Source organism: Trachypithecus francoisi, unplaced genomic scaffold, assembly GCF_009764315.1.
Source record: "Trachypithecus francoisi isolate TF-2019V2 unplaced genomic scaffold, Tfra_2.0 Contig00785, whole genome shotgun sequence".
Classification (NCBI taxonomy): Eukaryota; Metazoa; Chordata; class Mammalia; order Primates; family Cercopithecidae; genus Trachypithecus; species Trachypithecus francoisi.
In genome coordinates, this window is record NW_022680897.1 from 31,308 (window position 1) to 57,521 (window position 26,214).

A 26,214-nucleotide genomic window follows, 5' to 3' on the forward strand; every position below is an offset into this window, starting at 1 on the left:
TTTAGCTATGGAAATATCTTTTATTGCCAAAGCTGAGGTCACAAATAAAAAATTTGCTCCCTCATGAACTCTGCCCCCTGCCCCCTGCCCCCCACCACCAGGCAATTCCCCAGCCATGGTAAGATGCCTTCTGAACCTGCAAACCTTTTGCAAAAGACCCCAGTCTTTGCTCCTGCAGTCTCCCGAGGCTGAATGGACCTTCTATTCACAGCTCAATGTGCTCTGTCTGGGGTAGCTGCTCCATTGCCTTCTGAAAGAGGTTGGTCCAGAAAGCCACTTCCTTGTCCTTCAGCTTCTGGGCCTCCTGGGTGTTTGCACCAATCTGCAGGTACCCTTCCTCCTGGTTGTACTCTGGCCAGTGGGGCAGCCCTTCCCCATTGGGGTTTCTGCAAACAGAATCAGATAGAATTGCCCCAAAGCTGCTGTGTGTTCCCAACAATCTTCTGAGATGTGCGAGGATGCCCAAGTTATCTCTGTCAAGAGGCTTGTATATCTCCAGAGATGGGGAGCTCACTATCTCCAGGTGTGGCCTCTCCAATTTTAGAGTGTTCTCATTGTCAGAGTGCTATGGTCACAGGGTCAGGAGATTGATCACTAGAACCTTAGAAGCTGCCCCTTCCCAATAGGCATGCCCTGCCCCGACCCTCACCAACCCTGCTCCATCTTTGCCACCAGCCTCACCCATTGCGAGCAAAGTTGGCCCAGAATTTCATCACCATCTTGCTAAGTCTGATCTCCTCTTCTGAGGCACCCTCTGTGGGGAACAAGAAAAAAAGGCTTTGTGACTCAAACTGTGATCCACGGACCTGCAGCATCAACATCACATGTGAACCTGCTAGAAACATAGTCTTAGCGAATGCTCCACACCCACTGAGCTGAGGTCTGCAATTTTAGAAGAGCCTGGTGGATTTGTGTGTACTTTTCTATTGAGCACGGCTGACCTAGGGCTCAGCAGTAGGCATGCATCATTTTATGTGCTTGTCCTACCTCCCAGGGTTGCTCTCTCTTGGGTCTTTTCCCCCTCTCCTGCACACATCCACAATTCATATTCTGAAATATAACAGAGCTCAAGGCTCCTAAGGGTGCACAATGATGTTCAATCCTGTTATAGAGAATCAGGAAACTAAGACCAGGAGAGGAGAAACTTGCTGAAGCCCACCACACCAAGACTGGAACCCAGGTCTCTTAACTCCAAGCTCACGGACAGCAAGGAGACATTACCTTTTAAAAATGGGGCCCCAAAGACGGAGAAGATCTCGTCCCCGTGGTCTCCTATCACCGTCTTAGGTTTCATGTCTGATGAGAAGCTTGGACGATACTGAAACTCATACATGTAGGTGGGTGCTCCAGCATCTGAGAAGACAAGGATTCATGCACAGTTCATGTTACCAGACACACACCTGGATGCTACCAAGGTCTCCAGCTCCGTCGGAAACCTTGGGCTGTCAGCACAGTAGAGAAACAGAGTCATGGGAAAGCTCAGTGACGTGCTCTGGGCTGCATGGCTGGCTGAGGTAGAACCAGAATTTGAGCCAGATATTTGTTCAATGAACAAATGTTTAATGAACAAATGTGGAGACCCTGGGTCAATTCATTTAAAATAACTGCCGGTGCAGGGCCACTGGCTCAGCCTCATAAACCCCTTTGCCTGCTGGTGCATTCTCTCACAAGACAATCTCTCTACATCTGGTTACACTGGATGTACTTCATTGATAACAGACTCATACTCATTTACTTGGACATTTCCCAAGTGTTTCCAAGCATTTCAGTGTTTCTCTCACCCATCCTGAGAAGACTGAAGCAAATCCAAGTTGCTTGTCTGAATGTGAGGCTATTTAAATACAAACATATGCAGAGAAGGAGCAATCTGCCTCTTGTGTCTCAGGAATCTGCGGCGCTCACTGCTTTATATCTCACTGTCCCCATGTGTCTTGCTGCCTGCCTGGCCTGGGAGTGTTAGGGTGTTAAGGCATTAAAGTCCTGGCGGAGAAAAGAAGGGGTTGAGCAAGGGTGACCTTGCCTCTCCCCTGCCCTCTCTCCTTCTGCTCTGCCCTCCTATCCCAGCAACAAAGCTCTCCTGTCCCAGTCCCAAGAAGATGCCAGGTTCACAGGGATTGGCTCACAGGAGCCACACATCGCTGCCCCTTCAGGGCTACCTCATGGGCCACCCGGCCCTGTGCCTCAGCACTTTGCATTTTCCACCTCTTACTTAATTTAAAAACCAGTTTGAAAATCCATTTTAAAAATCAGATTTAAAACTTCACTCGTAACTCTACCACAGAGAACACTTCTTTTTTTATTTTAGCATATCTCTTTTTTATGTATATAAACTTGGGATGATATTATACGTGTTATTTTGTAATATACTACCATCACAATTTTTTTGTAGAGACAGGATCTCAGTGTGTTGCCCAGGTTGATCTTGAAATCCTAGGCTCTCACAATCCTCCCACCTCAGCCTCCCAAAGTGCTGAGAGTGTAGGCATGAGCCACCACCTCCAGCCACCATTCCTTAACATCCTTAAATATTCATCCACAAAAGGATTTAACAATGGGAGCTCACGCATCCCTAACCTCATGCCCCACCCGCACATGTCATTTCAATGTGAGAATGAAGAAGAATTTATTCACTCATCTTTGTCAGCCTCCTTCACTGCACCCTCGGCTCAGCAGGAAATGTGCTTGGGAAGATGCCATCCTTCTGTGGCTCTGTAATCCACCTGTTAAATGGCTGCTTCAAGGTCAAGCAAAACTTGCTAAAGGGAAGGTTTGACCTCGCCTTTGCCCCTTGAACATTTTCCAAAGAAACTCAGAACCAACCACAGAAGAAAGAGCTTTTGGGAAAGACAGAACTTATTATAGGCAGCATGCTGCCCCAAACGTACTTTGTAAAACTCTTTGGCTAAAGCCATTGATATTTATACAATTCTTACAATCACAACACAAGTCTTCAGAGGAAAGTAGGGCACAGATTTGGGTCATGACAATTCGGCACAACAAGAGAAGCAGAAACAATGAGAGGACTAGTCATGAAAGACATGCAGATTAAAACAGGCTGATGTGCTTCTTGTTGGTGGGGAAGGTTTATGAAACTGGCAGCTTATGTTAATTTTTAACCTTAGCATCCCAAATGAGAAGGAAAATTAAGAAATCCACATTCTTATGCAATGGATGCAATTTTGCAGTATTTGCCTAGAGTTCTAAAACTTTCTATTGCCCAGCCTAGTTATTCACTTCTAGAAACAATCCAAAGAAAATTGTTAGACATGTGGTTAGAGACTTATGAACATTAGGCTGAGCACAATTTTATTGTAGCATCAGAGTGTGAGCAGCCAGGCTAAATGCATAATAAGATAGGAATATTAAAGTCAATTTAATACAGCCATTTCATGGAAGAAGGAATGCTTTGATGAGTTTGTATCAACATTCAGAAAATCCTCACAACATAGTGTTCTATGAACAAAAGTAAAATATAAAATTGATTTTTGAAGTATATAGAACATGGAAAATCTTTAGATGAAAACACAAAAAATTTATACCATTTGCCTCCAGGTAGTGGAATTATGAGTGATACTTAGTTCCTTCTGTGTTTCCATAGTTTTGAAACTTTCTATAATTTTACACATTAATTTTATATTCAGAAATGTGATTTTTATCAAAAAGAGTGAGACACGACAATAGGGGAAAGTTGATAAAATCTGTGTAGTCCTGGGAAATAAAAAACGCTCAACTCAAAGTCATGGGAAATCAGATGAAAAACAGAGGCTTCGTATTGCTCAAATACGGATGCTCAAACCATCAGAAGATGGAGATGGGAACACTATATATAGATCAGATGCAGAGCATGGGGAAAGGCCAAGTTTAAGAAAGAACAGATTCAACTTCAGTGGTCTTCGTTAAATGGTTTTATCAGGACCCTGTGAATAAATGAGGGTTATGAGTACCTGCCCCTTCCTGTGCAAAGGTGTGTCTGGGCACCTGCTAGATCAGCTTTAGCTAGTTTTTATCATGCTTATGAAGTTCTGTATTTAAAAACCCTTTCAGCATGGTTAGAGTGAGGACATTTCCTGGCTTGCAGTTTAGGCGAATGACAGCTGGAAGAAAGAGTCCTGTGAGCCACCTCTAGTTGGCATCCAGGAAAGGATACTCCTCTCTAGGTGAGCCCAAGCATTCCTAACCTCATGTGCCACCCACACAGCCTTGGGTCAATGGTAGAAGGTCCTGCATAGACCCTGCCCTGGCCCTGTGCTTGCCTGTTCCTGCACACATCGAGATAGACAAAAGCCAGCCTCAGACATTGCCATTCTCCAGACACCTCCCCCACACCCACCACAGCTCCTCCTTTTGGTCTTCTTGGTCCTGGACGATCCTCTGGATCCCATGCAGGGCTCCCACTTTTTATCCAGCTCCAATACTTAACAAACTTGTTTGCAGCCGGCTTGGACCTTAAAAACCTTCCACGACTCATCTTTCAATATTTGTCCTACAGCAGCCCTATGTCCCACGATAACTCCAGGCATGGAGCCCTTGCAGCAGGTGCTGTCAGTGTCTCACCCATATTCCCACTTCCTGGGCATGCCAGCCTAACTTCCACCTCCAGCATCTGTAGCTCCCAGCCTGAGGCCTTTGTCTGGTCACAAGAGACTACTCTGCCCTTGTGTGCAGCAGGTCAAAGTCACAGGGAATAAACAACCCCTTGCATGAACCTTCAACCAATGACAAGTAGAAGCTGGGAGATAAATACCGTCTCCCTTGCCACTCAGATGGGATGCCGCTGAGCACTGTATTCTCCGTGTTTCCTTGAGTTTCCCAGCTCCAGTTGTCCACAGTGGATACTCCCTTGGTAATGCATCATGGATTGGATTCAATCTCTTTCCTCTCTCACTTCTCCACCTCCCTACTGCTGTTATCTGGGATCATCACCTTAAAAAACCACTTGCCTCTGGATTTTTTTTTTTTTCTAACAATCTGCTACTGGCACAAAACCAAAATAAGACAGCACCTCACTCCATGCCATATGGAATCAGCCTTTGAGGCCTGACCCTTGGCTGTTTCCATGACTGTCTATGCTGGGAGGCAGGTGAATCAGATACAGAAGCTGGTGGGGTCCATATCCCTCCCCTGTTCAACCTCTGGGACTCACCTCTGTGGTGCCGGGCCACAATCACAGATGGGACATCGAACAGCACATCCCCCATTAAGTCCAGGAACAGGTCTTTCTTTTTGACAGGGTCATCTGTTCCTCCTAAGTACTTCTCAGTGGCTTCTGGAATCAGTTCCTTAGGAATGTGCTAAAATAGATCAATAAAGTGACCACAACCCCCTGGTGAGTGATGCACCATCTCCAGCCCACTGGGAAGGGCTGCCTCAGTGGTGAACCTTACCAGCTCTGTGCTACTTCCTGCTAAGGTGGAAAGCGAAGTGGGAAAGGTGGAAAGATGGGGGAAACCCTGAGGCCCAGTCTTCATTTTGCCATTTAATTGCTCTACGATTTGTGGCAAGTCATTGTCCCTCTCTGCGTCTCAGCTAATTCCCATGATTCTTAGACTCTTACAACAAAGGGATAGGACTTCCACAAGAGTGACATGGCTGTCTTCTGGTCCAGTTTCCCTTCGGAGAGTGGATAGCCCATCGACTGTTAAGAAAGAAAAGTTAAGCATTTATGAAACATTGGGAATTAATGAGAAGAAACAAACAAACTGACCAACTGACCAAACCAATGCAGACTGAAAGTCCTCTCATTTTGGGGGCTTTTAAGGATGTGGGTCTTTACTGAAATGGGCAAAATCAATTAATCAAATGGGCTTATGTCCAGAAACTCAAGCATTGCAAAGATTACAAAAAAAAAAAAAAAATTCGGAGAAGCTGTGGCAGTATTTTGCTGTGCATGTGTGTGTGTGTGTGTGTGTGTGTGTGTGTGGCTGGGATCCCTATAGTGGTCAGTGACATGGAGAGTCAAGGTTTCTGCCAGGCCAGTGTGGAATGGAGGACTCTGGAGAAGAGGATGTAGACCTCCCAAGTACTGCCACGTATCACATATGACAATGAAAGCCTTAGATCCTGCCTTCATGATTTTGGTCTTTGGTAGAACCTCTGAAATCCTTTTGAGGGGCAAACTGCACATCTCTACTCACATAACATTTCTTCCCAAACCTCTGAACTCAGAGACTCGACCAAACTCTAGCATCGCTTATAGCAGCTTAAAGGCTGTGTCCCTAGAATGACCCCAGTATCCTTAACATACCTGCCTGGGAAGGCTCAACCCTGCCAGGACAATTTACTCTGCTCCAACCGAGAAGCAGACAGACCCCTGAACCCAACTAGAGCAGTTACTTTAGAAAGCCTGCAATGATAAACCCTTTCTCTGTCCTTTGGGATATGAATCTACCACCCAACCCTGTTTCCTGGAGGACCTGAGAGCCTTCTCTTTGCAATGCAAACATTCAGGGAGCTCACTCCTGATCTTCCCAGTCCCTGTGGAAGGAGTAGAGCCTGACTTCAGTGGGTTCTTCCTGCAGTCTAATGCATGGCTTCCTTTCCTGAAGATAAGTTTGTTTCTGCCCCAGGTGAGCCAGGATGAAGACATCCAGGTGGCCTAGTCACACGGACCAAGCCCCTCCCCACAGACCACACTGTGTTTCCCTTGGCACACCTGGCCTATGAAATACTGTCAGGCTTCTGTTTTGGGGATGTGAGTCCAGTCCATACTGGACTGTTTTCCCTATTGCAATCATGTTACTGAATAAACCCGTCCTACAACTTTAACCAGGGTCAGCTTTGTTTATCTTCAACTGGAAGAAGAACCCATCTTTACTTTTAGAAGCCAATCACTTTTTCCATTTATTTTTTTCCATCTTTTATTTGAGGTTTGGGGGTACCTGTGCGGGTTTGATCATGAGTAATTTGAGTCTCTGGAGTTTGCTGCATAGATTATTTTATCACCAGGTATTTATCATGGCACCTGATTAGGTAGCTTTTCCATCCTCATCTTCCTCTGACCCTCCACTCTTAAGTAGACCCGGATGTCTACTATTCCCTAGAAGTCAATGATAACCTAAGAAGAAGCCACTTTCTTTGGATATTTCCAATGAGATGATGAAGAGCACCAGTGATTTTCAGGGGAACTACGCATAGCCAGCCTGAGGTGGGAAGCCAGGAAGCCCCTGACTGACTGCCTCTCTGTATTCCTCAACTCCTTCCTCCCCCTAAGCCCCCTCCGTTTTCCCATCTGCACAATTATTTTCTCTACGGGCCCTCCCAGAACAGACACTTCAGGATTCTTCAAGGAAGACAATAAGAGAATCTAGGGAGAGGGAATCCCAGGGCCCTGAAACCCAGGTGGCCTCTGTGCCCTCCTGGAGAAGGTTTCCATGGAAATGGTAACACCTTCTGAAGGGGACAGCTGCCCGGGACTCAGAGTGGGGCTCAGAGAGGGAAGCACTCCTGGGATCAGAGACAGGAGGGCTGTTGGGGGTGGGTGAGCCCCTCCAAGAGGCCTGCGCCTTCTCACCGTTGGAAGAATCCAGCCAAACTCCTGCTTGTTAAATCCGACCATGTAGGGGACAGTGTGGAACTTCCTTTCAGCTTGAAGCTCTTCAGGTGTTTTCGGCAGCAGCACCCCATCAATCACGGTGGTAAACAAAGAGGGACTCTGGGAGAGAGCAATGCAGTGCCTGTAATTCCCTCCCTGGTCACACCCATGTCCCCAACTCTGCCTGTCTGAGGGTGAGACAGGTACCGCAGACTGGCATGACTATGGGCCATGGCTGTACATGCTCAGGGTCCTAACTTAAGGGGGTAGATCTCTGTGACTCAGGGGTAGAACTTCAGGCAGAGACTGACACTGGTCAGGTGATGAGGAGAGGAAGAAATCTTCACTCAGATTGAAATATATGTATTATCTATATAAAATTACATGTCTATATATTTCCATTTGAAGTGCGTGCATTTCCCTCTCTCTGTCCACAGTTGATTTTAGGTAGTCCTGGCAGTTGCTTCCGATAAAGCTCCCATGAGTGCTGAATTAGAGAATACAGAGTCATCTCTCAAAGGGGAAATACTGGGTTAGGCTCTTGCAAACCTCTGGCCACAACATTTTCATCAACCTTCTTTTATGTGTGGGTTCCTGTTGAAAGACACTTCCACAGCTCCATCCCACACAAGAGACGTTACTTTAGCCCTTTCCACCACAGCCTCACGTATGAATCCGCCAATTTCCTTCTCCTTTTTCTGAACGTGCTATTTTGTGGATTTTTCAACACCAAATGCATGGCCAGCAGCACTGCAGCTCCTGCCTCACCCAAGCTTGTCTCACACAGGCACCTTCCCCGTAAGGCACAGCACAGCCTGCTTAGCTCAGGAATGCCAGACAGCCGCGCTCCTCTTGGGGCTACTCTTAACAGTGACATCACCATAAAAAGCACAAAAATGCAGAACACATGGCATTAAATAGACCACGAAGAGGACGCTTGTTAGCACGAGAGATGAAACGAGAAGACAGGTGGCCTCGCCGGATCTCAGATGGAACGTGCCCATCATGCAAATCCAGCTTCCCCTGCTCTGTACCTGCCTGTGTGTGACCATGAAAGTGCCACCAGTATCGATTTTGGGGTTACAAGGACATTTTAGCAAGCAGGTGAATTTATAAATGCAGAATCCATGATTAATGAGGAGAGATGGTGCTATCTATCTGAATTTAAAAAGGAGCTGTTACTGATCCATGGCTGGCTTTGAGGAGGTACTGAACAGTCATCACTCAAAGAGCCTAGACTAGGACTTGATTCCCTATTAGAGAGAAAATCATGAAGAAAAGAATCAGTGATGAACTCACAGTATATTGATCCATGTCTTCATTTTAGGTTTTACCTTTGATGAATAATTTTTATATTGTCACAGATTAGAGAGAGCCTGACTCACGTGTTGCCATCAGGGCAGCTGGTTCTGGGTACAGTTATATTTTTATATTTCATATTTAGTCACAATGGTGTAGTTGCTAAGATAGAGCATGGACATTGAAAGCAGATTAACTGGATCTGAAGCCTGGCTCTGCTACTTACTGGCTGGGAGTTTCACCTGTATGGGCCTCAGTTTTCTCATCTAAGAGGTGAGTTATTATGAGGATTAAATGACTGAACACATGTGAAATACTTAGCACAGCACCTGGTGTCTGGAAGGGCTGAACGAATGTTAGGTATTACTTGTTAGCAGGGTTGCTGCGGGTCCCTCTCAGAGACATCAGTCCTCTGTGCCATATTCCCAGTTCCACACTCCATGGGCTGCATTTCCCTCCTGGATATCAGATGGAACTGGATAATTCCTAGCCTTTGAGACCCTATGGCTTCAGGGACCTTTGATCTGCTCCACAAAAGCCAAGCTAGTTGATAAGCTAGTTTTGGCTGCCTGGGGGAGATGTTCTGTGATGGGGACCAGACCCAGGTGGACAAGGTACAGATCCTAATCCAATATGGCTGAGAATACAGAACAGGATTGGGGTGCAAGTCTGGCCTCCTTGAGAGGCTGTCCAGTTTAGGTAGGCCTGCCCTGGGAGGGCAGCAAGAGGAGCAGCCCCTCTGGAAGGAGATGCAGGGCAGGCTATGTGGAGGAGGCGCTGCCCGCCTGCGGTGGGGTCTGGGCAGTGAATGATATTGACAGGTGAGGAAAGGAGGGAGAATTTCTAAACAGTGGGAATCGCATGAGCAAAAGGACACAGGTGTCTCTCTACAGGGTCAATTCCAGAAACACCCAAGAGTTCGGGGCTTGGAGAAATGCCATGGGGCAGGGTCTAGAGGGAGGGACAGGTGCAGAGGCTACCTTCTGCACAGTTTGGCACACAGTGTGCATGCAGGTGTGCTTTGAAGGACTAACTCCATGGAGGGAAGGGGATTTGTCTCATAAGGAAAGCCAGGCTTTTAAGAAGTGGGGGTGACATGCTCTAACTCTGTTAAGGAAGGCGAGTCTGGCTGCACCAAGAGACATGGAAATGGGGATGGAAGGTGAAGTAGAAGATATAAAAGTTGAGGAGAGAGACAGGAGCACCCCAGTTGGATGGCAGCCATGCGGAAGACTGCCATTAGCAACTATGACAAGTGATTGCCGCTGTCCACTCTGAGTTTTCAAGTGGCTGCCCTGTGTGGGCATGACCTTGCTTGTGTCAGAAAACTCAGGGCATCCTCCACTCCTCTCTCTTTCTCACCCGCTGCATCCTGTCCATCAGCAAATCCTCTCAGCTATTCCCTCAAAGATATCCAGACTCCAACCACTCCTGTCATCCCCACGGCCACAGCCCTGTCTAAGCAGCCAGGAGCCCTGGCCTGGATTATGGCAATACAGTGGCCACCCAGTTGGTCAAATGCATCCACTCTCCCCCTTTCCTGCAGTCTACCTGAACACCAGAGGCAGAGACCTTTGTGAGATCTAAGATCATGTGACTCCTCTGTTCAAATCCTCCAAAGGCTTCCCATCTTGCTCTGAATCCAAATCCAAGTAATTTGGATTCAGTACGGGAGAGTACAGTCAGTCCTCTCCAGCCAGACTGGCCACTTCCATCAGGGTCTCTGCAGTGGCTTTTCCCTCTGCCCGGAATAGGCTTCTCCAGGTTTCCTGACAGCTGGCTTCCCGCCTTCTCCAGAGCTTGGCTCAAATGCCATCTTCTCACTGGGCCATTCCCTGATGCTGCTACTTCAATTGAAATCACCTGCAAACTCTATCCCCTAATGCTACACACCATCAAACAGAATACACACTTGATTTGATTTTCGATTGCACTCTCCCTGCACTGTAATGGAGGGTCCCAAGAGGGCAGGGAATCTTTCTTGTTTCACTGCTATATCCCCAGCTTCTAAACAAGTCCTAGCACATATGAAGTGTTTATTAAGTCTTTGCTGAATGAATCTCATGCACTCCACCCAAGACCATTTAAGGAGAGTGCTGAGACCTCCAGGGAGGCAGCATAGAGGACAGGATTGTAAGATGCTGCAGAGGTGATGTCATCAGAAACAGTCAACCCACTGGGAGGTAGGGGTGGGGGTGAGGAGTTCGGGGGGATATGTTGGAATTTCCTGTGTGCTGGGAGGAGGCGAGTGTCCTTGGACTGAGATTCAGGCTTCCCCTCTCCATGCCTAATCATCCCTGCTATCTCTGCCTCCTGATAGTGGAAGGTTCTGGTTCAGCCTCCTCCCATAGTGCCATTTTGAGGAGCAGACAATGCAAAATAGAACGGGAGTGGGCAGAGCCCAGTGCACGCAGAGGTGATGCCTGGGAGCACTGGACTGGGAGTCAAGAAAATGGGTTCCAGGCCTGCCGCTAGTCCTCCTGGCTGTGTTACCCAGGTGAGTCACTGCCCCTCTCTGGGCCTCAGCAACAAACACACAGGAGTTACTATAATTACCCGAGAGAGGATTCTTTCACTCACAGTTAATTGGAGCTTAAAGGTGCTAAGACTCAAAACCTGTAATCAAGAAACAAAAGGTCCTTACCTCTCTGGGGTCTCCATGTAAATCCAGGGAGAAGGATATCTGTGAAGACAAAGGCAGACAAAGTGGGTTAGAGGCTTCCCAGGAGAACACTGACCTGGGTGACTGGGACAACAGAGGTTTCACGTTCTCCTTCCTGGTGCCATGCTGGCTGGGCTGAAAGGAAGTGGGCAGGACTCTGGCTCTGCTGGGCCTGAGCACAGGGTGAAGGCATAGCAGGGAGGGGTGGGCTCCAGCATGGGAAAGATGGGCCGGGGACTCTGAGCCAGAGTCGATGGAGCTCTGGAGAGGAAGCCCGCTCGTTGAGGCTGACTGGCCCCCCATCCCTCTCCCCTTCCTCTTCCCCTGGGAAGTACTCGCCAATTCTCTTTCAGAGACCTCCTTCTTCCCTCATCACTCCATGAATTCAGATATTGATATGTGACCCAGGGTGCTCTATCTCCCTGAACATGAATATTAGTTCAGGGATGGGCATACACCCATGTCAATCCAATAGAGTTTACCACAAAACTTCTGCAGGAATTGTTTAGTAACAGAGTTTTTTTTTTTTTTTTTTTTTTGAGACGGAGTCTCGCTCTGTCACCCAGGCTGGAGTGCAGTGGCCAGATCTCAGCTCACTGCAAGCTCCGCCTCCCGGGTTTACGCCATTCTCTCGCCTCAGCCTCCCGAGTAGCTGGGACTACAGGCGCCCGCCATCTCGCCCGGCTAATTTTGTATTTTTTTAGTAGAGACGGGGTTTCACCGTGTTAGCCAGGATGGTCTCGATCTCCTGACCTCGTGATCCGCCCGTCTCGGCCTCCCAAAGTGCTGGGATTACAGGCTTGAGCCACCGTGCCCGGCCGTAACAGAGTTTTTAAGTAGCTAGAACATAAGTGCCATTGTCTTTAATCTTCCCAGGAGACATATCTGCCTAAGAGTGAAGCCAACACAGAGATGTGCAAATCTGAAGGATAGAGAATGGTAGATTTTCAATAATATCCTGTGATCATCTGGATCCAGCCATGCCTGAAGCCATCAACTCGTGACATTTTCAGTTTACGCGAGAATGCTATCGCAACACATTTCTTTTTCTGTTCAAGGCACTTGGGGGAGTTTGCTCATCTCCTATTAGAAAGTCCTGACTCACACAAGCTCACTGAGACTCATCCTACCCCATGCTTCTCTTTGGTGTGTGTTCACCAAGATTGTGGTAACTGTAGTGTTGCACTGCAGTTCCCACACATCTGACCTGTGCTCAGGACATAACCAGTGTAGGTTTCTCCATTAAGGATTGCTGTCCCACTAGCCAGGAGAGAGGGAGAGAGTGTGTGTGTGTGTCTTTGTGTGTGTGTGTGTCTGTGTGTGGGTGTCTGTGTGGTGTCTGTCTCTGTGTGTCTGTATGTCTCTGTGTGTGTGTGTGTCTATGTGTGTTTCTCTCTGTGTGTGTCTATGTGTGTTTGTCTGTGTGTCGATATGTGTGTGTACCGGAGTCAGGGGATAATCATGGAAGTGCTTCCACAAGATCTCAGAAAAACTCAAAAGGATGTCCCAGGATCTTAGGGATGGGTTCCCCAAAGACTCAACTCTTCCCTTTTAGTCTGGGTCCTCTGAAGCCACATGCAGAATTGCTGGGATATTTCCCTCCTTCCAGGCATTAGAAAACAAGTGTGTTTGAATTCCTTGAACACTTTGGTCACTTAGAGTCTGAACCAAGACCTAAGCCCCAAGACCACATTGGACTCAACCCATGGAAACACAAGCAGAGTCCAGTGGTAGAGGCTGGCCCTGAGACCCAGGAGTAGCCAAAGGTCCAAGGAGAGAATCCAGGGATCAGGCTACTCTTGTGCTTGGAATTCACACTCTTCCCCCTCAAAGGCAATAGTTTACAGTGTCCCTGGGTGCTGTATCCTCTGGGTGTTTGTCCTGCTGGCCTTCCCTGTGATGAGAGACTGCCATGGCCGTCCATCAATCCTAAAGGTCCACAAGTCCTAATATGTGAGGATGGCAGGGGTGGCAGAAGATACTCTAGACCCGCAGTTGTGAGTTCTGGGTCCCACAGTGTTGCCTCTGTGACTGATTTGAACTGTGACATGGGGCAACTACAAAATTCATGTATCTTTGTTACCTCTGTTAAAATGGGCACAATGATCTCAAAGCTGAATTTCTCAAGAAAGACAAGGTGGAGTCAGGGTTAAGGGCATGAACTCTCAAATTCCACTGTCTGGTCTCAAACCTGGCTCCTCCACCTTCCCTGTGAAGCATCCCTGAGGACTATAATGAATGCTTCCCCTCTGTGCTGCCACCATACTCAACCTGTGAAGTATATGAATGTGTTTCTCTTTGGATACATCCTTGTGAGCAGGGACTATGTCCACTTCATGTCTGTTTCACTACCACTAACACCCACCCCTACATACTGAGCATGGATGGATGGATGGATCAATGGGGGGATGGATGGGTTCGCCAATATATGAGGTACAGTTGAGTTGGATGGATACATGAATAGATAGGTTTAAACTAACAGGTAGGTGACAACTGGATTGTTGGTTTTGGAGGAATGGATGATAGAGTTAAGATATATGGTGGCTGGATGATGCATGAATGGTGGATAGATTGAAAATAGATAAATAAAAAGTTGTGAAGAAGTTGATGTTAGATTAATAAAAAGATATCAGTGAATTGTATGAATTAGTGAACAGATAGATTCATAAGAAGATCATAGTGGATGGATTCATGATTGAGTGGGTGGATGACTATCCTAGAATGACAACTGAGTCAGAGTCTCAGAAAATCTAGAAAACTGGACCACTACCAGGTCTAATACAGAGAGTTTTTAAGTCAACGAAGATAAATTGTGACAGCTTTCTGAAAATCTTTGAGCTTAATATCTCCATTCCCCAAATTCAGGATGATGGTGTCCCCCGGGAATATGTACTGTTTAGTTTCTCAAAAATACATCTGAAAACAAGAATGGCAAAATATTAAATTTTGGTCAAATATCAAATTTGGTCAATTTTTTATCATGTTGTTTTTGGACTTTTTTTTTTTTAACATTTGTGCCATTTTTCAATAAAAAAAGAACAAATTAGATTCCCCATTCAGATACTGAGACTCCTGAGACTTGAAAAATTGTCCCAGGTAACTGTCCCAGGGCAAGAGGACAGCTGAAATGAAGTCTGGGACCAAGTTTACAGGATTTGGGCTACAGGAGCAGGCAACTTAACCATTTTCAATGTCGTCTCCAAGAGCTCCTCTTCCGTCTTCTGTCGCAGACAGTGAACCATGACAGCTGAGCTGGTGGTTTGACACCCAGCAGTGTTAGCAATTTTCTGCAAAAATCACAGGCAACAATAGAGTTCAAGAGTGAAGTCCCTTCCCCCCATCAGTATGGAAAAACGTGTTCTATCCCAATCCGGGCTTGTACAAGTGGCTGGGGTAGCAGAAGAAACTACATAGGGCCATGTAGTGTCCATGTCCCCTCTACATGGACATCTGGCTTTGAGCCAAAATGACCTCTGCACACCTCTTGTTTTTGCCTTCACTTATTCACCTAGTTTTGTTGTGTGAACAAATGAATCAATGAGTGAATTCCCCAGGAAGCAACCCTGGTTATCAGGCGCTCAGTGTGGAACCGCTCCAGGCCAACAGCCCACAAGTGGGTCTACAGAACTCAGACCCTGAGAGACACAAGACACCATCACTGCCCAACATGGTACCCGGCCCTGGCACAAAGGAGGAGTGAAGGCACAGACAGGGCACTGTATTGGCTGTCTAGGCCCATAAGCTGGAGTCTCAGCTCTGCCCTGATCACCTGCTGCCCTTGGAAAATCCCTTCCAAGCCCTGCACTCATTTGCCCGGCTCTGAAACTGAGAGGTTGGGTGTCTCCTTGCCCTTCCTGCTCAGCCACTGGGGCTTCAGTGGTTCTAGGAGAACATCAGCTAGAACCTATGGCAAGAGTGACCCCTGAGGATTCAGGAGCATAGAACCAAGGGGGTGGGGGCGTCCACCGGGGAACTTACCTCAGCCAGGGGCTTGATGTCAACCTCCTCCAACAGAGCAGGAGTGAGGGCCACACCACTCTCAGAAATGGCCCGGTGGAAGAGATTCTTTGACAATGGAGAGAAAATCTGGGAGCAGAATGGAGGGGAGGAGAGTTCATGTTCAGAGGTGGGGTCAGTTACTCACTCGCTCTTCCAGACTACATCCACCTCAGCTCTGCCCTGGTCCCACCCCAGTTCTGCCCTGGCCCATTCCCCTCAGATCCTGGGGGTCACTGGACACGGTGTCTCCTCCACTCACTTGGCCCGCTTGCCAGACTCACCTCCCACCCAAGAGAACCTCCCACCCAAGAGAACCTAAGTGGGATCAGGACAGGGCACAGGGCAGGGACATGACAGGAGGTGTGTGGCAGCTGAGCCTAACCAACAAAGGTATTGGAAAGGCAGCTTAGCATCTCCTAACCACAACTTCTGATTCAGCATCTCCATTACTCAGAGCTTATCCTATAAAATGATCCTGGAGGCACACAAAGATTTCTAAGGATGCCTCTGCTGTTTACAATGGTACACACTAGACATAACCCAAGGGTCCAATATTATGAGATTGGGCAAATAAATGGTTTTTCATTCTTATCGTGGAATACTGTACAACTGTAAAATACATTATTAAGGGACAACATTTAATATTTAGTAAAGTGTTTGTGTTGTATTATAATATTCAGGACAGTATTTTCATGAATAAAAAAGACAAAGATTGATAATAGATGATAGACCTATTGATAGGTAGATTGATGGATAGATGGATGGACAGATAGATATAAAGTCATGGAAAAGAAGACTAGAAAAATCCATGTCAAACTGAGCACAGTGACTATCCCTGGGTTATGGGATTGTAGATGGCTTTTGTCTTTCTAGGGCTTATCTGTATTTTTCCTTTTTCTCTACTTTAAAAAGTATAAAAATGTTTTCCTCTGTGTATTCAACTACAAAGCCAACACAGGAGTGAAGACTCCAGCAGTGGGCTGACCCTCTGCCCACCTTGTGGCAGGCGGAAGGCTTCCTATGGCTCCTGGTACTTCTCATCTGGTTTTTCACCCCAGCTCCCCCAGTTTCTCCCGCACCCAATCCCTCACTCCAGCAGGATCCCTCACACCCACAGGTCGCGTCTGTGTCCCACAACCCCTGCCCCATCCCTCCCTATCCCCGGCTCCATACCTCCTTCCTCTAGCCCGCCTGCCCTAGCTCACCTGGTCTCTCAGTGGCAGAGAGTGTTGCCTCCTTCCTAGGCATTAACCAGTCGTCAGACCACCGCAGAGGAACCCCCAGCCTGCTCAGTGTCCATGTCCCCTCCACATGTAGATCTGGCTTTGAGCCAAACAATACCTCTGCCCACCTCTTGTCTTTGCCTGCCCTTACTCATAATTTATGCCTATCCCTACTTCCCAAGAGAAGGGAAGTGAATCCTCATATTAAAATGAGTGAGAGAGAGAGAGACAGAGAGAGAGAGAGAGCTCAACCAAGCTAGAAGAGGGGAATGCCACCATTGCAGGCTGCAACTGGAGATACATAGGGCCCTGGGACATTAAGCTCAGCTCAGATTCCTGGGGGCCAAGGAAAGCTTGGTTTTTAGCTTTCCACCACCTGATGCTGGACAGTGAGTAGGGTTGGTCCTGAATACAGGTATTATAAGCAGAGGTGTGCATAGCTGGATTGACAGGTGTCTAAGAGGTCTCATCAGCATCACATCCAGTGTGGGGTTGGGCCTGATGCCAGGAGCACTCACAAGAACAGAGACACTTTCTCCTCCCGCTGACTCTCCAAAGATGGTCACAGAGCCTGGGTTCTCTCCGAATCTGGCAATGTTGTCCTGGACCCAGCGCAGGGCAGCCAGCTGGTCCAGGTGACCCCAGTTCCCTCGGCTGTGTTCATCCCCTGTGCTGTGAGGAAGAGAACAGATTGAGGGTGGGGAGCAGAGATGTCATGGCAGGACTAGAGATGGGGCTGGGGGCTCTCAACGAGAGCCAAGGCGGGTGAATCATGATGTCAGGAGATCGAGACCATCCTGGTTAACATGGTGAAACCCCATCTTTACTAAAAATACAAAAAATTAGCTGGACGTGGTGGTGGGCACCTGTAGTCCCAGTCACTCGGGAGGCTGAGGCAAGAAAATGGCGTGAACCTGGGAGGTGGAGTTTGCAGTGAGCCGAGATAGCGCCACTGCACTCCAGCCTGGGCGACAGAGCAGGACTCCATCTCAAAAAAAAAAAAAAAAGAAAGAAAGAAAAAAATAGAAAAGAATCAGGCTGGGCTTCATCCCACAAATGGGTATATACCCAAAGGATTATAAATCACGCTGCCGTAAAGACACATGCACATGTATGTTTATTGCGGTGCTATTCACAATAGCTAGACTTGGAAACAACCCAAATGTCCGCCAGTAACAGACTCTGGATTAAGAAAATGTGGCACATATACACCATGGAATACTATGCCGCCATAAAAAGCTATGAGTTCATGTCCTTTGTAGGGACATGGATGAAGCTGGAAACCATCATTCCGAGCCATCTATTGCAAGGACAGAAAACCAAACACCACATGTTCTCACTCATAGGTGGGAACTGAACAATGAGAACAATGAGCTGAGAACACTTGGACGCAGGGTAGAGAACATCACACACCAGGGCCTGTTGTGGGGTGGGATGTGGGGAGGGATAGCATTAGGAGATATACCTAATGTAAATGACGAGTTAACGGGTGCAGCACACCAACACGGCATATGTATACATACGTAACAAACCTGCACATTGTGCACATGTACCCTAGAACTTAAAGTATAATAAAAATAAATAAATAAATAAATAAATAATAAATTAAATAAATAAATAAAAACAGTAAGTTTTATTAAATTAAATAAAAAAATAAAATTAATTAATTAAATAAATAAAAATAATAAAAAAAATAAAAAAAGAATAAGGCTGGGCTTCAGCAACTCTGAGACCCTGCCTTGCCTTGCTACAGTGGTGATGTATGGTTCTACATTCACTCAACTGGCAACTATTTACTGAGCATCTACTGTATGTTTGACACTATCCTATGAGCTAGAGCACATCTGAGAGCAAAAAGGGTAAAACCTGTGACGACACAGAGCTCCCACTACAGATCACAAGCAGATAAACAGATCTATAGAGAGAATATAATGATCTTCGGTAGTCAAAGTGCATTGAGGTAAATACAATGGAGTAAGGAAAAAAACGGGTGGGACAGGGAGTGCCATTTCAGATCGCAATCAGGGAAGGCCTTCTGGAGGCAGTGGCATTTGAGGTTTTGGAGGCAAAGACCTTCATAAAACAAGCACAACAAGCAAATGAGCCTTGCAAATATCCAAAGAAAGGAATTCCAGGTAGAAGAAAAAGCAAGGGCAAAGGCCCTGGGGCCCAGTAAAGGAAAGTGTAAGTCAGGAGGTGCAGCTAGAGAGAGCCCTGGGGCCCTGATAAGAACTTCGGCTATTGGCTATTATCGTAAGGAACATGGGAAGCCCCTGCAGTGTTTTGTGCAGAGGCATTGCATGATTCAACGCACATGCTAAGTGATCACTCTCGGTACTGTGTGACTCAACCTCAGTATAAAAGTGGCAGGAATCTGAAAGTAAGTGTTAGGATCATAATCAAGGTGAGAGACAGAGAGCTTTGGCTGGGGTAGGAGCCAGGGAAGATTCCAAACTACTGGATTCTGAAGGTGGAGTCAAGAGGGTTGTGAGAAAAGAGAGAGTCCAGGCTGCCCATGAGGCCTTCTCCTGAGCCCCCGGAAGGATGGGGCAGCAGCAGCTGAGTGGAGGTGTGGTGGGAGGAGCAGTGGGAGTCAAGGATTCAGCTTGTTCCTCCTTCCGGCACCTTTAGACAGCCAGGGGTGGGGAGAAGAGAGTAAGTGATGCCTGTGGATTTCAAAGGTGAGATGGGCTGGAAATGGGGGCTCTGGGCTGCTCCCTGGGATCACTGGAAATTAGTAGGGAGGGAGAGGGAGACAAGAGAGGCCTGTGGACAGGGAGGAGGAGGGACCAGGAAAGGGACTGGGAAGGAAGCATGTCGCAGAGGCTGAGCAGCCATTGGCTGCTGCTGTGAAGTTGGGTGGAGAGTAGGGGGAGGTCATCGGTGACCGCGAGGAGACCAGCTGAGTGGCGTATCCAGGAAGAAACCTGACTGGCATGGGTGGAGGAGACATACGGAGAAGAGGAAGTGGAGACAGATCATGAAGCAGCTTTATTATAATGGGGAGCAGAGACACAGCCTGTGGCTGAAAGGGATGAAGGTGATACAGCCAAGACTGACCTGGGATGCCTAGCTGACAGTAGACCAGAACCCATCCTCCATCTCCCTAGGCCTCTTCATCAGTGAGGAGAATCCCTCCCACAGCCCTTCCAGCACTCACTCGAGATTGGGGTGCTGGGATGGTAACACTTAGAAAAGGTTCATAGTAGTTGCACCTTGAAGGAGATCTGACTCCTGTCCCCATGGAGACCTGATGGGGAAGACTCAATCCTTGCTTCCCGCACTTGCCAGATTTCAAGCGGAGCATGGGGTGAGAGGACGCCAACGCTCCTCCAGGAAGGGGTCAGATGCTCCCACACCCCACCATCTGCAGCCCTCATTTCTTCACCCACAACATGCCCTGAGCTCCCTCTGTGACTCTGCCCCTTCCCTCCTTTCCATGAGAAGTCAGATGTGTCAACCTTCAAGAGCTGGGCTGCCTCCTAAGTGTCATGACAGAGAAATTCAATGTGCTGGAGAAACATAGGTGAAGAAGAGATGAGTCTTTCAGTGGAGGTAACTGGGGGCTGGGTCTTGCAGGATGATGAGCAGTTCCTCAAGTACTTAGCATTCCAGGCAGAGGAGTAGCACATGCAAAACCTCAGAGGCAAGTGGATGAGTGTGGCTGGGGAGTGAGAGGGTAGGTAGTGTCCAATTATGATGAGGTTTGTATGCTACAATGAGGAATCTAGCTAAGGTCTCCTGAGGGTTGACATGACCAGAGCTGGGTCCTAGCAGCCTTATGTTGGGGGTCAAAGTGCAGTGAGGAGAGTCTAATTTCTTACCTGAAGAATCCCCAGATGCCCAGGCGGTACTGAATGGTCACCACCACCACGTTTTCATGGGCAGCAAGGGCCAGCCCATCATAGGTTGATGCCGCACCCAGCATCAGCCCCCCTCCGTAGATCCACACCATCACCTGGGCAGGGAGGAAGCAACATACCAGTTACAAGACACAGAGCCAGAGAGCACTCAGAGGGTGTTTTGTTTGGTGACCTACCTGTTGGTCACAACTAAAGGAGGATGTTACCCAAAGTTCACCAGTGCCCAGCAAGGTTGCAAAAGCCAGTCTCTCTCCTCCAAAATTCTCCCAACCCGGGCCCGAGCCACCACCCCACTGCACATACCCTGGCTGCCCCTTTCTTTCTACCCAGCCTCCAATGCCTCCTCCTCCCAAGGCTCTTCATGCTGAGAACATCATCATGGGCATAGCAAAGACTAAGGATGTCGTGTTCTCCCCCTCACTCCCATCACCCTCAAGCCTGGACTGTTCATGCACTCAGCGTATCCATGGGGCAGCCCTCGTATCTCAGCTTCATCTCAGTTTACTCTCTCATAGTGAAGTAAACTTCTCTGTGCATGAATGACTGTCTCAAGAAGCACACATACCTGTGATGGTGTCTCTTCCTTAAATGCCTCCTCTATGACTCTGCATCTCCAAATCCTATCCATCCTGCACAGCGCAGCCTAAAACCCACCCGCTTCAGGATGCCTTCAATCAATGGACTAATGCTGTCTGAGAACTTCCTATGTGCCAGGAACTCTGCTAATACCCGAGGATGAGAGTAGATACAATTCCTAATGGAAGGTTCTTGCATTTTAAAAGTCCACATAGTGGGGAAGTAGTGAGAGTGACTAAAATAATAATATTGTAATAATATTATTCATGAATATAAAAGAACTCATAATATAAACTATGTACTAAGTGCTGTTCTAAGCACGTGTAGTTCTAGAACCTGTGGCCATTCCTGGAGGTTCTCCTGCCTCCAGGTTCCCAGAGCCCCTGTTTCTCCCACACATCTAATCCCTGCCTGCCTCCTGGGGAGGGACTGAATGTGCATTCCTCTGTGTGTGAAGGCTGAGCCTGAGGGCTGGCCTGCAATAATATGCTGAAGAGAGGATATGTCTCCGCAGCCCAGATGGCAAGATCTTCGAAGGCAGGGGCTGCATGGAGTGGGTTCATGTTCCCCCTTTCCCTGAAGCCCCAGGTCTAACTGTGTATATGGGGCACTGAGTACAAAATAGAAGAATGAATGAATGAATGAATGAATGAGTAAAACTTTCTCCCACTTCCTGTGTCTTACAAAGCACATGTAGGGCCAACTTCTAGTCACACGTTCACAGACCTGCTCCCCTACTCCTGGGCACCATGCCAGAGTGCCCCTGGGAGACTGGCTGGATGTGACACTCCTTCCTCTTCCACCCTGGGGTGGCCTTCTTTGCCAGGAGACCCTCCCTACCCTGCAGCTGGCAGCCTGCCCCATCTCCAGCCCTTCATTTATTTGGGAAATGCTGACACATTGGGACATTGGGTCATCAGCCTTTATCAAGACAATTACGGAGGGAAATTACGTACAAAAAAATCCCAGATATTTGGCCAAAGGCAAAAGAAAGAGCTTCTGGGATTGTCCCAGGCTCCGCCCCCAACATCTGTACCCAGACAGTGAAAGTTACACCAGATGAACGTTGGTGTACTGGAGAAAGGCCACATAAAATCTCAATGCCCTACTCTGTGTCAAAAGCACTGGTTTGAAGATCAGAAGACTTGAGCCAAAATTACCCTACTGCGTGACCTCCCCTTCCCTGTCTGGGCCTCAGTTTCTCTATCTGAAAAGAAAGAGTTGAGGTGTTGGCTTTTCTCTAAGTTCCTTCCACCTCTAACATTATTGAAAATCATGTCTTAACCACTCTGGGTGTCAGCTTTTTAATCTAATAACTATAAGTAATCATTTACATCCTTCTATTAGCATGAGGGAACTTGGAACAATTAAGATGTTCATAAAGATACACAGCAAACTCCCCCAGAGTTCCTGTGTCACGAGGGGAAACTGAGGTGTGGAAAACCTGTGTTACCTGTGGAGGCCCTGAGGTCCTGGCCTGTGCAGCCCCCTCCCCAAGCTGCCTTCATCCCCTTCCGATCTACACTAGAAGATCCGGGGTACTGGAACTGACAGGCCTTGACCAGGGGATCCCACAGCTTACCGGAAGCCTGTTTTTCTTGGTCAAGTCAGCAGGAGTGTAAATATTGAGGTAAAGACAGTCTTCGGAAACCTTGAGAGAAATGTTCTCCTTTCTGTTAGTCAATAGGTCTGAGAGAAACTTCCCCCTCTTGGGATCCTGGGAACACCTGGGGAGGGGGAGAAAAGAACCCCTGAAGTTCAGCTGGATCTAAGCCAGGTGTCTTCTTTGGCAGCACCTTGGACTGGGAGGTTTAAGCCTGAAAATGGACTTGATATTTACAGACTTACCACATTGTAGTGGGTAGGCGGCTATCAGGGGCTTCAGGTGGGGGCGCTGGGACTCACTAAGGTCTCCTAAGACCAAGCAGAGTGAGAAGGGCTTCACACCTCTTTCCTTCCCGGAGCCTTTGGGACTCCCAGCATCAAGGAGGGGAGACAACAAATACACTGATCCTCCCTGGGAGGTGACATTTCCCTCAGTAGCTCAGGGGTGAAATCTTCGTGGGACAACATCAGGAGAACTGTGCTCTAGTCCTCTCTCTGCCACTTATTTGCAGGGTGACTTTGGGTGAATTCCTTTCACATTCTGGGTCCCAATCTGCCAGGTCTAAGTGAGGGGAGTGATTTCTACATGGGTCTTGGAGCCCTGACATGCCAAGATTCTATCATCTGCCTCTCCCAGGAAAGTGCTGTTGGTTGCCCTGATGAAAGATCTCAAGGATACAACATAGATGAACATTGGTAATAGTTATTGAGTCCTCCCAGTGTTCCAGGCACTCTTTTAAGTACCCTTTGTATATTAACTCATTTAAGCCTCAGATCAGTCCCATTACATAGGTTCTATTATCTCCATTTTACAAATGAGAAAACTGAAACCCAGAGAGGTTAGAGAACCTGACCAATGTCATATAGCCAGGAAGATTCATGCCATGTGGTTCTTATACACAAGTATATTATAAGCCACAGTCCCAGATCTCAAAGTACCAGAAGGCAGGCGTCACCGCCCCCACTAGGTACATGAGGAAACTGAGGCACTCAGGCTCTGGGATGACACAGCTGTCAAGTGACAGAATCAGAGTCAGCAAAGATGACTTCTTGATTTCCATCCTGGGAGATTTTCCTACAGAATACCAAGTGCAAGCGGGGTAACAATAATAACAATAATACAAAGACATTCCAATGTGAAGAAAGGGAAAAAGAACTCAACTTCACTGGTCTTTGCATAAATGCAAACTAAAGAGGAAAATAAGATTGCTATTATTGTTATTATTATGTTGCCTATCCAATAGCCAAAATCATTTTTTAATGATCCCAAGCATTGCCAAGGGTGCACCAAATGGAGATTTTCATACATCAATGAAAGGAGTGTAGTTGGAATATTTTGGGAGGGAAATCAAACAAAAGATACATACTTTTTGACTCAGAAATGTCATTTCTGGGAACTTATCCTAAAATATTCATAAATGTGCATAAAGGTTTCACATTCATGATGTTATGTTATTAAAAACATCACATGTAACTTAATGAACCCAAATACAAGCTTGGGGAAATTAGTTATGGTTCAATACCCAATGTAATGCAGCTGTTAACATCAGGCTGTGCTATTTCATGGGATGGAATGATGCTCATCACATACTTATAAATGAGCAAAGCAGGCATCCAAATTATCTCAATGTAGCATTCCATTTTAAAGGGAGAAAGTATAGCAACAGACAAAAAACTGAAATACAGACAACATATTAGATCATAATACTTTACCATCTAAAATATTGACAGTTGTTCTCTCTGAGTGGTGGGATATTGTATGTGATTTTAATATTCTTACTTTTCCTTCTCTGAATTTCCTAAATTTTCTGTAATAAGTATATATTACATTTGCAGTCACAAAACAAAAACAGAAAATATTAAAAAAAAAAAAAAAAAAGCAAAGTAAAGAAGGTAGCCAGAGACGGACTGCTGGAAAACCTCCGAATGCCTGGCTGCCGAGATGAGTGGGGTCCGCTCTGATGCCTATAGGGTCCTTGGTACCCTGGGGAGTGGTGGTGAGGCCAGTTAGAACCTTTGGGCTTTTCTTCCCAGCTTGGCCAGGGTGAATGGACACACCTGCCATCATTCTCCTCAGGAATACGGAACTGGGCACACTTGAGAGTTGAGCACTTGCCGAGCGGACACCTCAGTACACTTGCCACCCACACACCTCCTGGCCCTCCCCTCTCCCCAACTATGTCAAAATTCAAGACAGAGGAATTCATGGGATCCTTCTTTCTGATCTCCCTCACCTGCTTAACTGCTTCTTTGTTTCCAAGGCACTTATCCCGTTCTAACAGATCACATAATTCATGGAGTAATTTGCATGTTGTTCTTACCTGTCTCCCCCTGCTAGAATGCACACTCCATGAACCTAGGGATCTTGGCTTTGTGCACTAATGGATCCCAAGAACCCAGAAACATGTCTGGCACACAGTAGGTAATCAATAAACATGTGTTAAATAATGGACTCCAGAATGCTGTGAGACTTCTGGAATGTTCTTAAGGGTCTTCAATGATCTTAAGGATTCCAGAGCAAAGGATCAGCCCACTGGGGAACTGCCTTGACTCCTTCCTGCATCACTTTGAGGCAAACATCCCCCACAGACACACCCACAGCCACCCCTGGCTTACATAGGAGGGTAAGAGGTGGCATTCTTCACGAAGCTCCATGGCTCTGCAGGCTGCGGTGGAGTAAACCTCAGGGGTCCAAGAGGGGGCTTGGCAAAAGGGATTCCCAGGAAAACGGCCACAGGCTGTGAAAATCCTTCTAAGCTGAAGAACTTCCCCAGCACTTTGCCTTGCACGGTGTCCACCACAGGTGGTGAGGACGGGTGCCCTGCTGGACATGGAGAAGAAATCAGGATTCATCAGAGGCAAAAGGCTGGACCCGGATTCAAGGTGGGGTTTGCCACTTTCCAAGTGAGTGACCTTTAAAAAGTCACCTAAACCGTCTAGGCCTCAGTTTCTCTTGATGTACAATAGGGATGAGGATCAATGTCCTTACTAACTCATCAAGCTGGTTTAAGGAACAAATTAGAATTAGAGGCATAAGAACATCCAGCCAAAAATAAATGCAAGAAGGAGAGCTACTAGGAAAGAACAAGATATTTAGCTTCCCCGTTAGAAGCCTCTGGAAACATTTATCCATTAGAATCCTGGCACTGAGGCGCATGCTAGATGAGAGGATGAACAAGAGGTGCCCCGAATTCTCAGACGCACTGACCCTTGTAGGGAAGGGTCACATATACACCTGGGCCTACAGCTGGGAAGGAAGTGGCCATGTCCTGGGAGAGGTACCCATAAGGCAGTCTAGGAATTAGAAGAGGGAGCAAGACCTTCTGATTGCGGGCATCATGGAGGAGCTGGGACTTGCGGTAGGGGAGGATTGAATCAGGGAAGATGAGATGCAGAGAGTGGTACCCAGCAGAGAGAAGGGAATGTGCTGAGGGCCTGGGCTGTCAGGATTCAGGA

The 26,214-nt window shown here is 47.3% G+C and overlaps 1 protein-coding gene across 1 annotated transcript; it reads right to left on the minus strand.

Moving 5' to 3' along the window:
- On the minus strand, positions 1-25,607 carry LOC117088912 (liver carboxylesterase 1-like; the record flags this gene model as incomplete). Its single annotated transcript, XM_033219939.1, has 13 exons — positions 1-386; positions 682-754; positions 1,222-1,353; positions 5,144-5,291; positions 5,555-5,635; positions 7,511-7,651; positions 11,475-11,513; positions 14,675-14,779; positions 15,471-15,578; positions 17,233-17,386; positions 20,539-20,672; positions 22,736-22,880; positions 25,375-25,607. Coding segments are annotated over 13 exons (1,674 nt in total), but the record flags the coding sequence as incomplete, so codon positions are not given.
- Between the last annotated feature and the right edge of the window lie 607 nt (positions 25,608-26,214).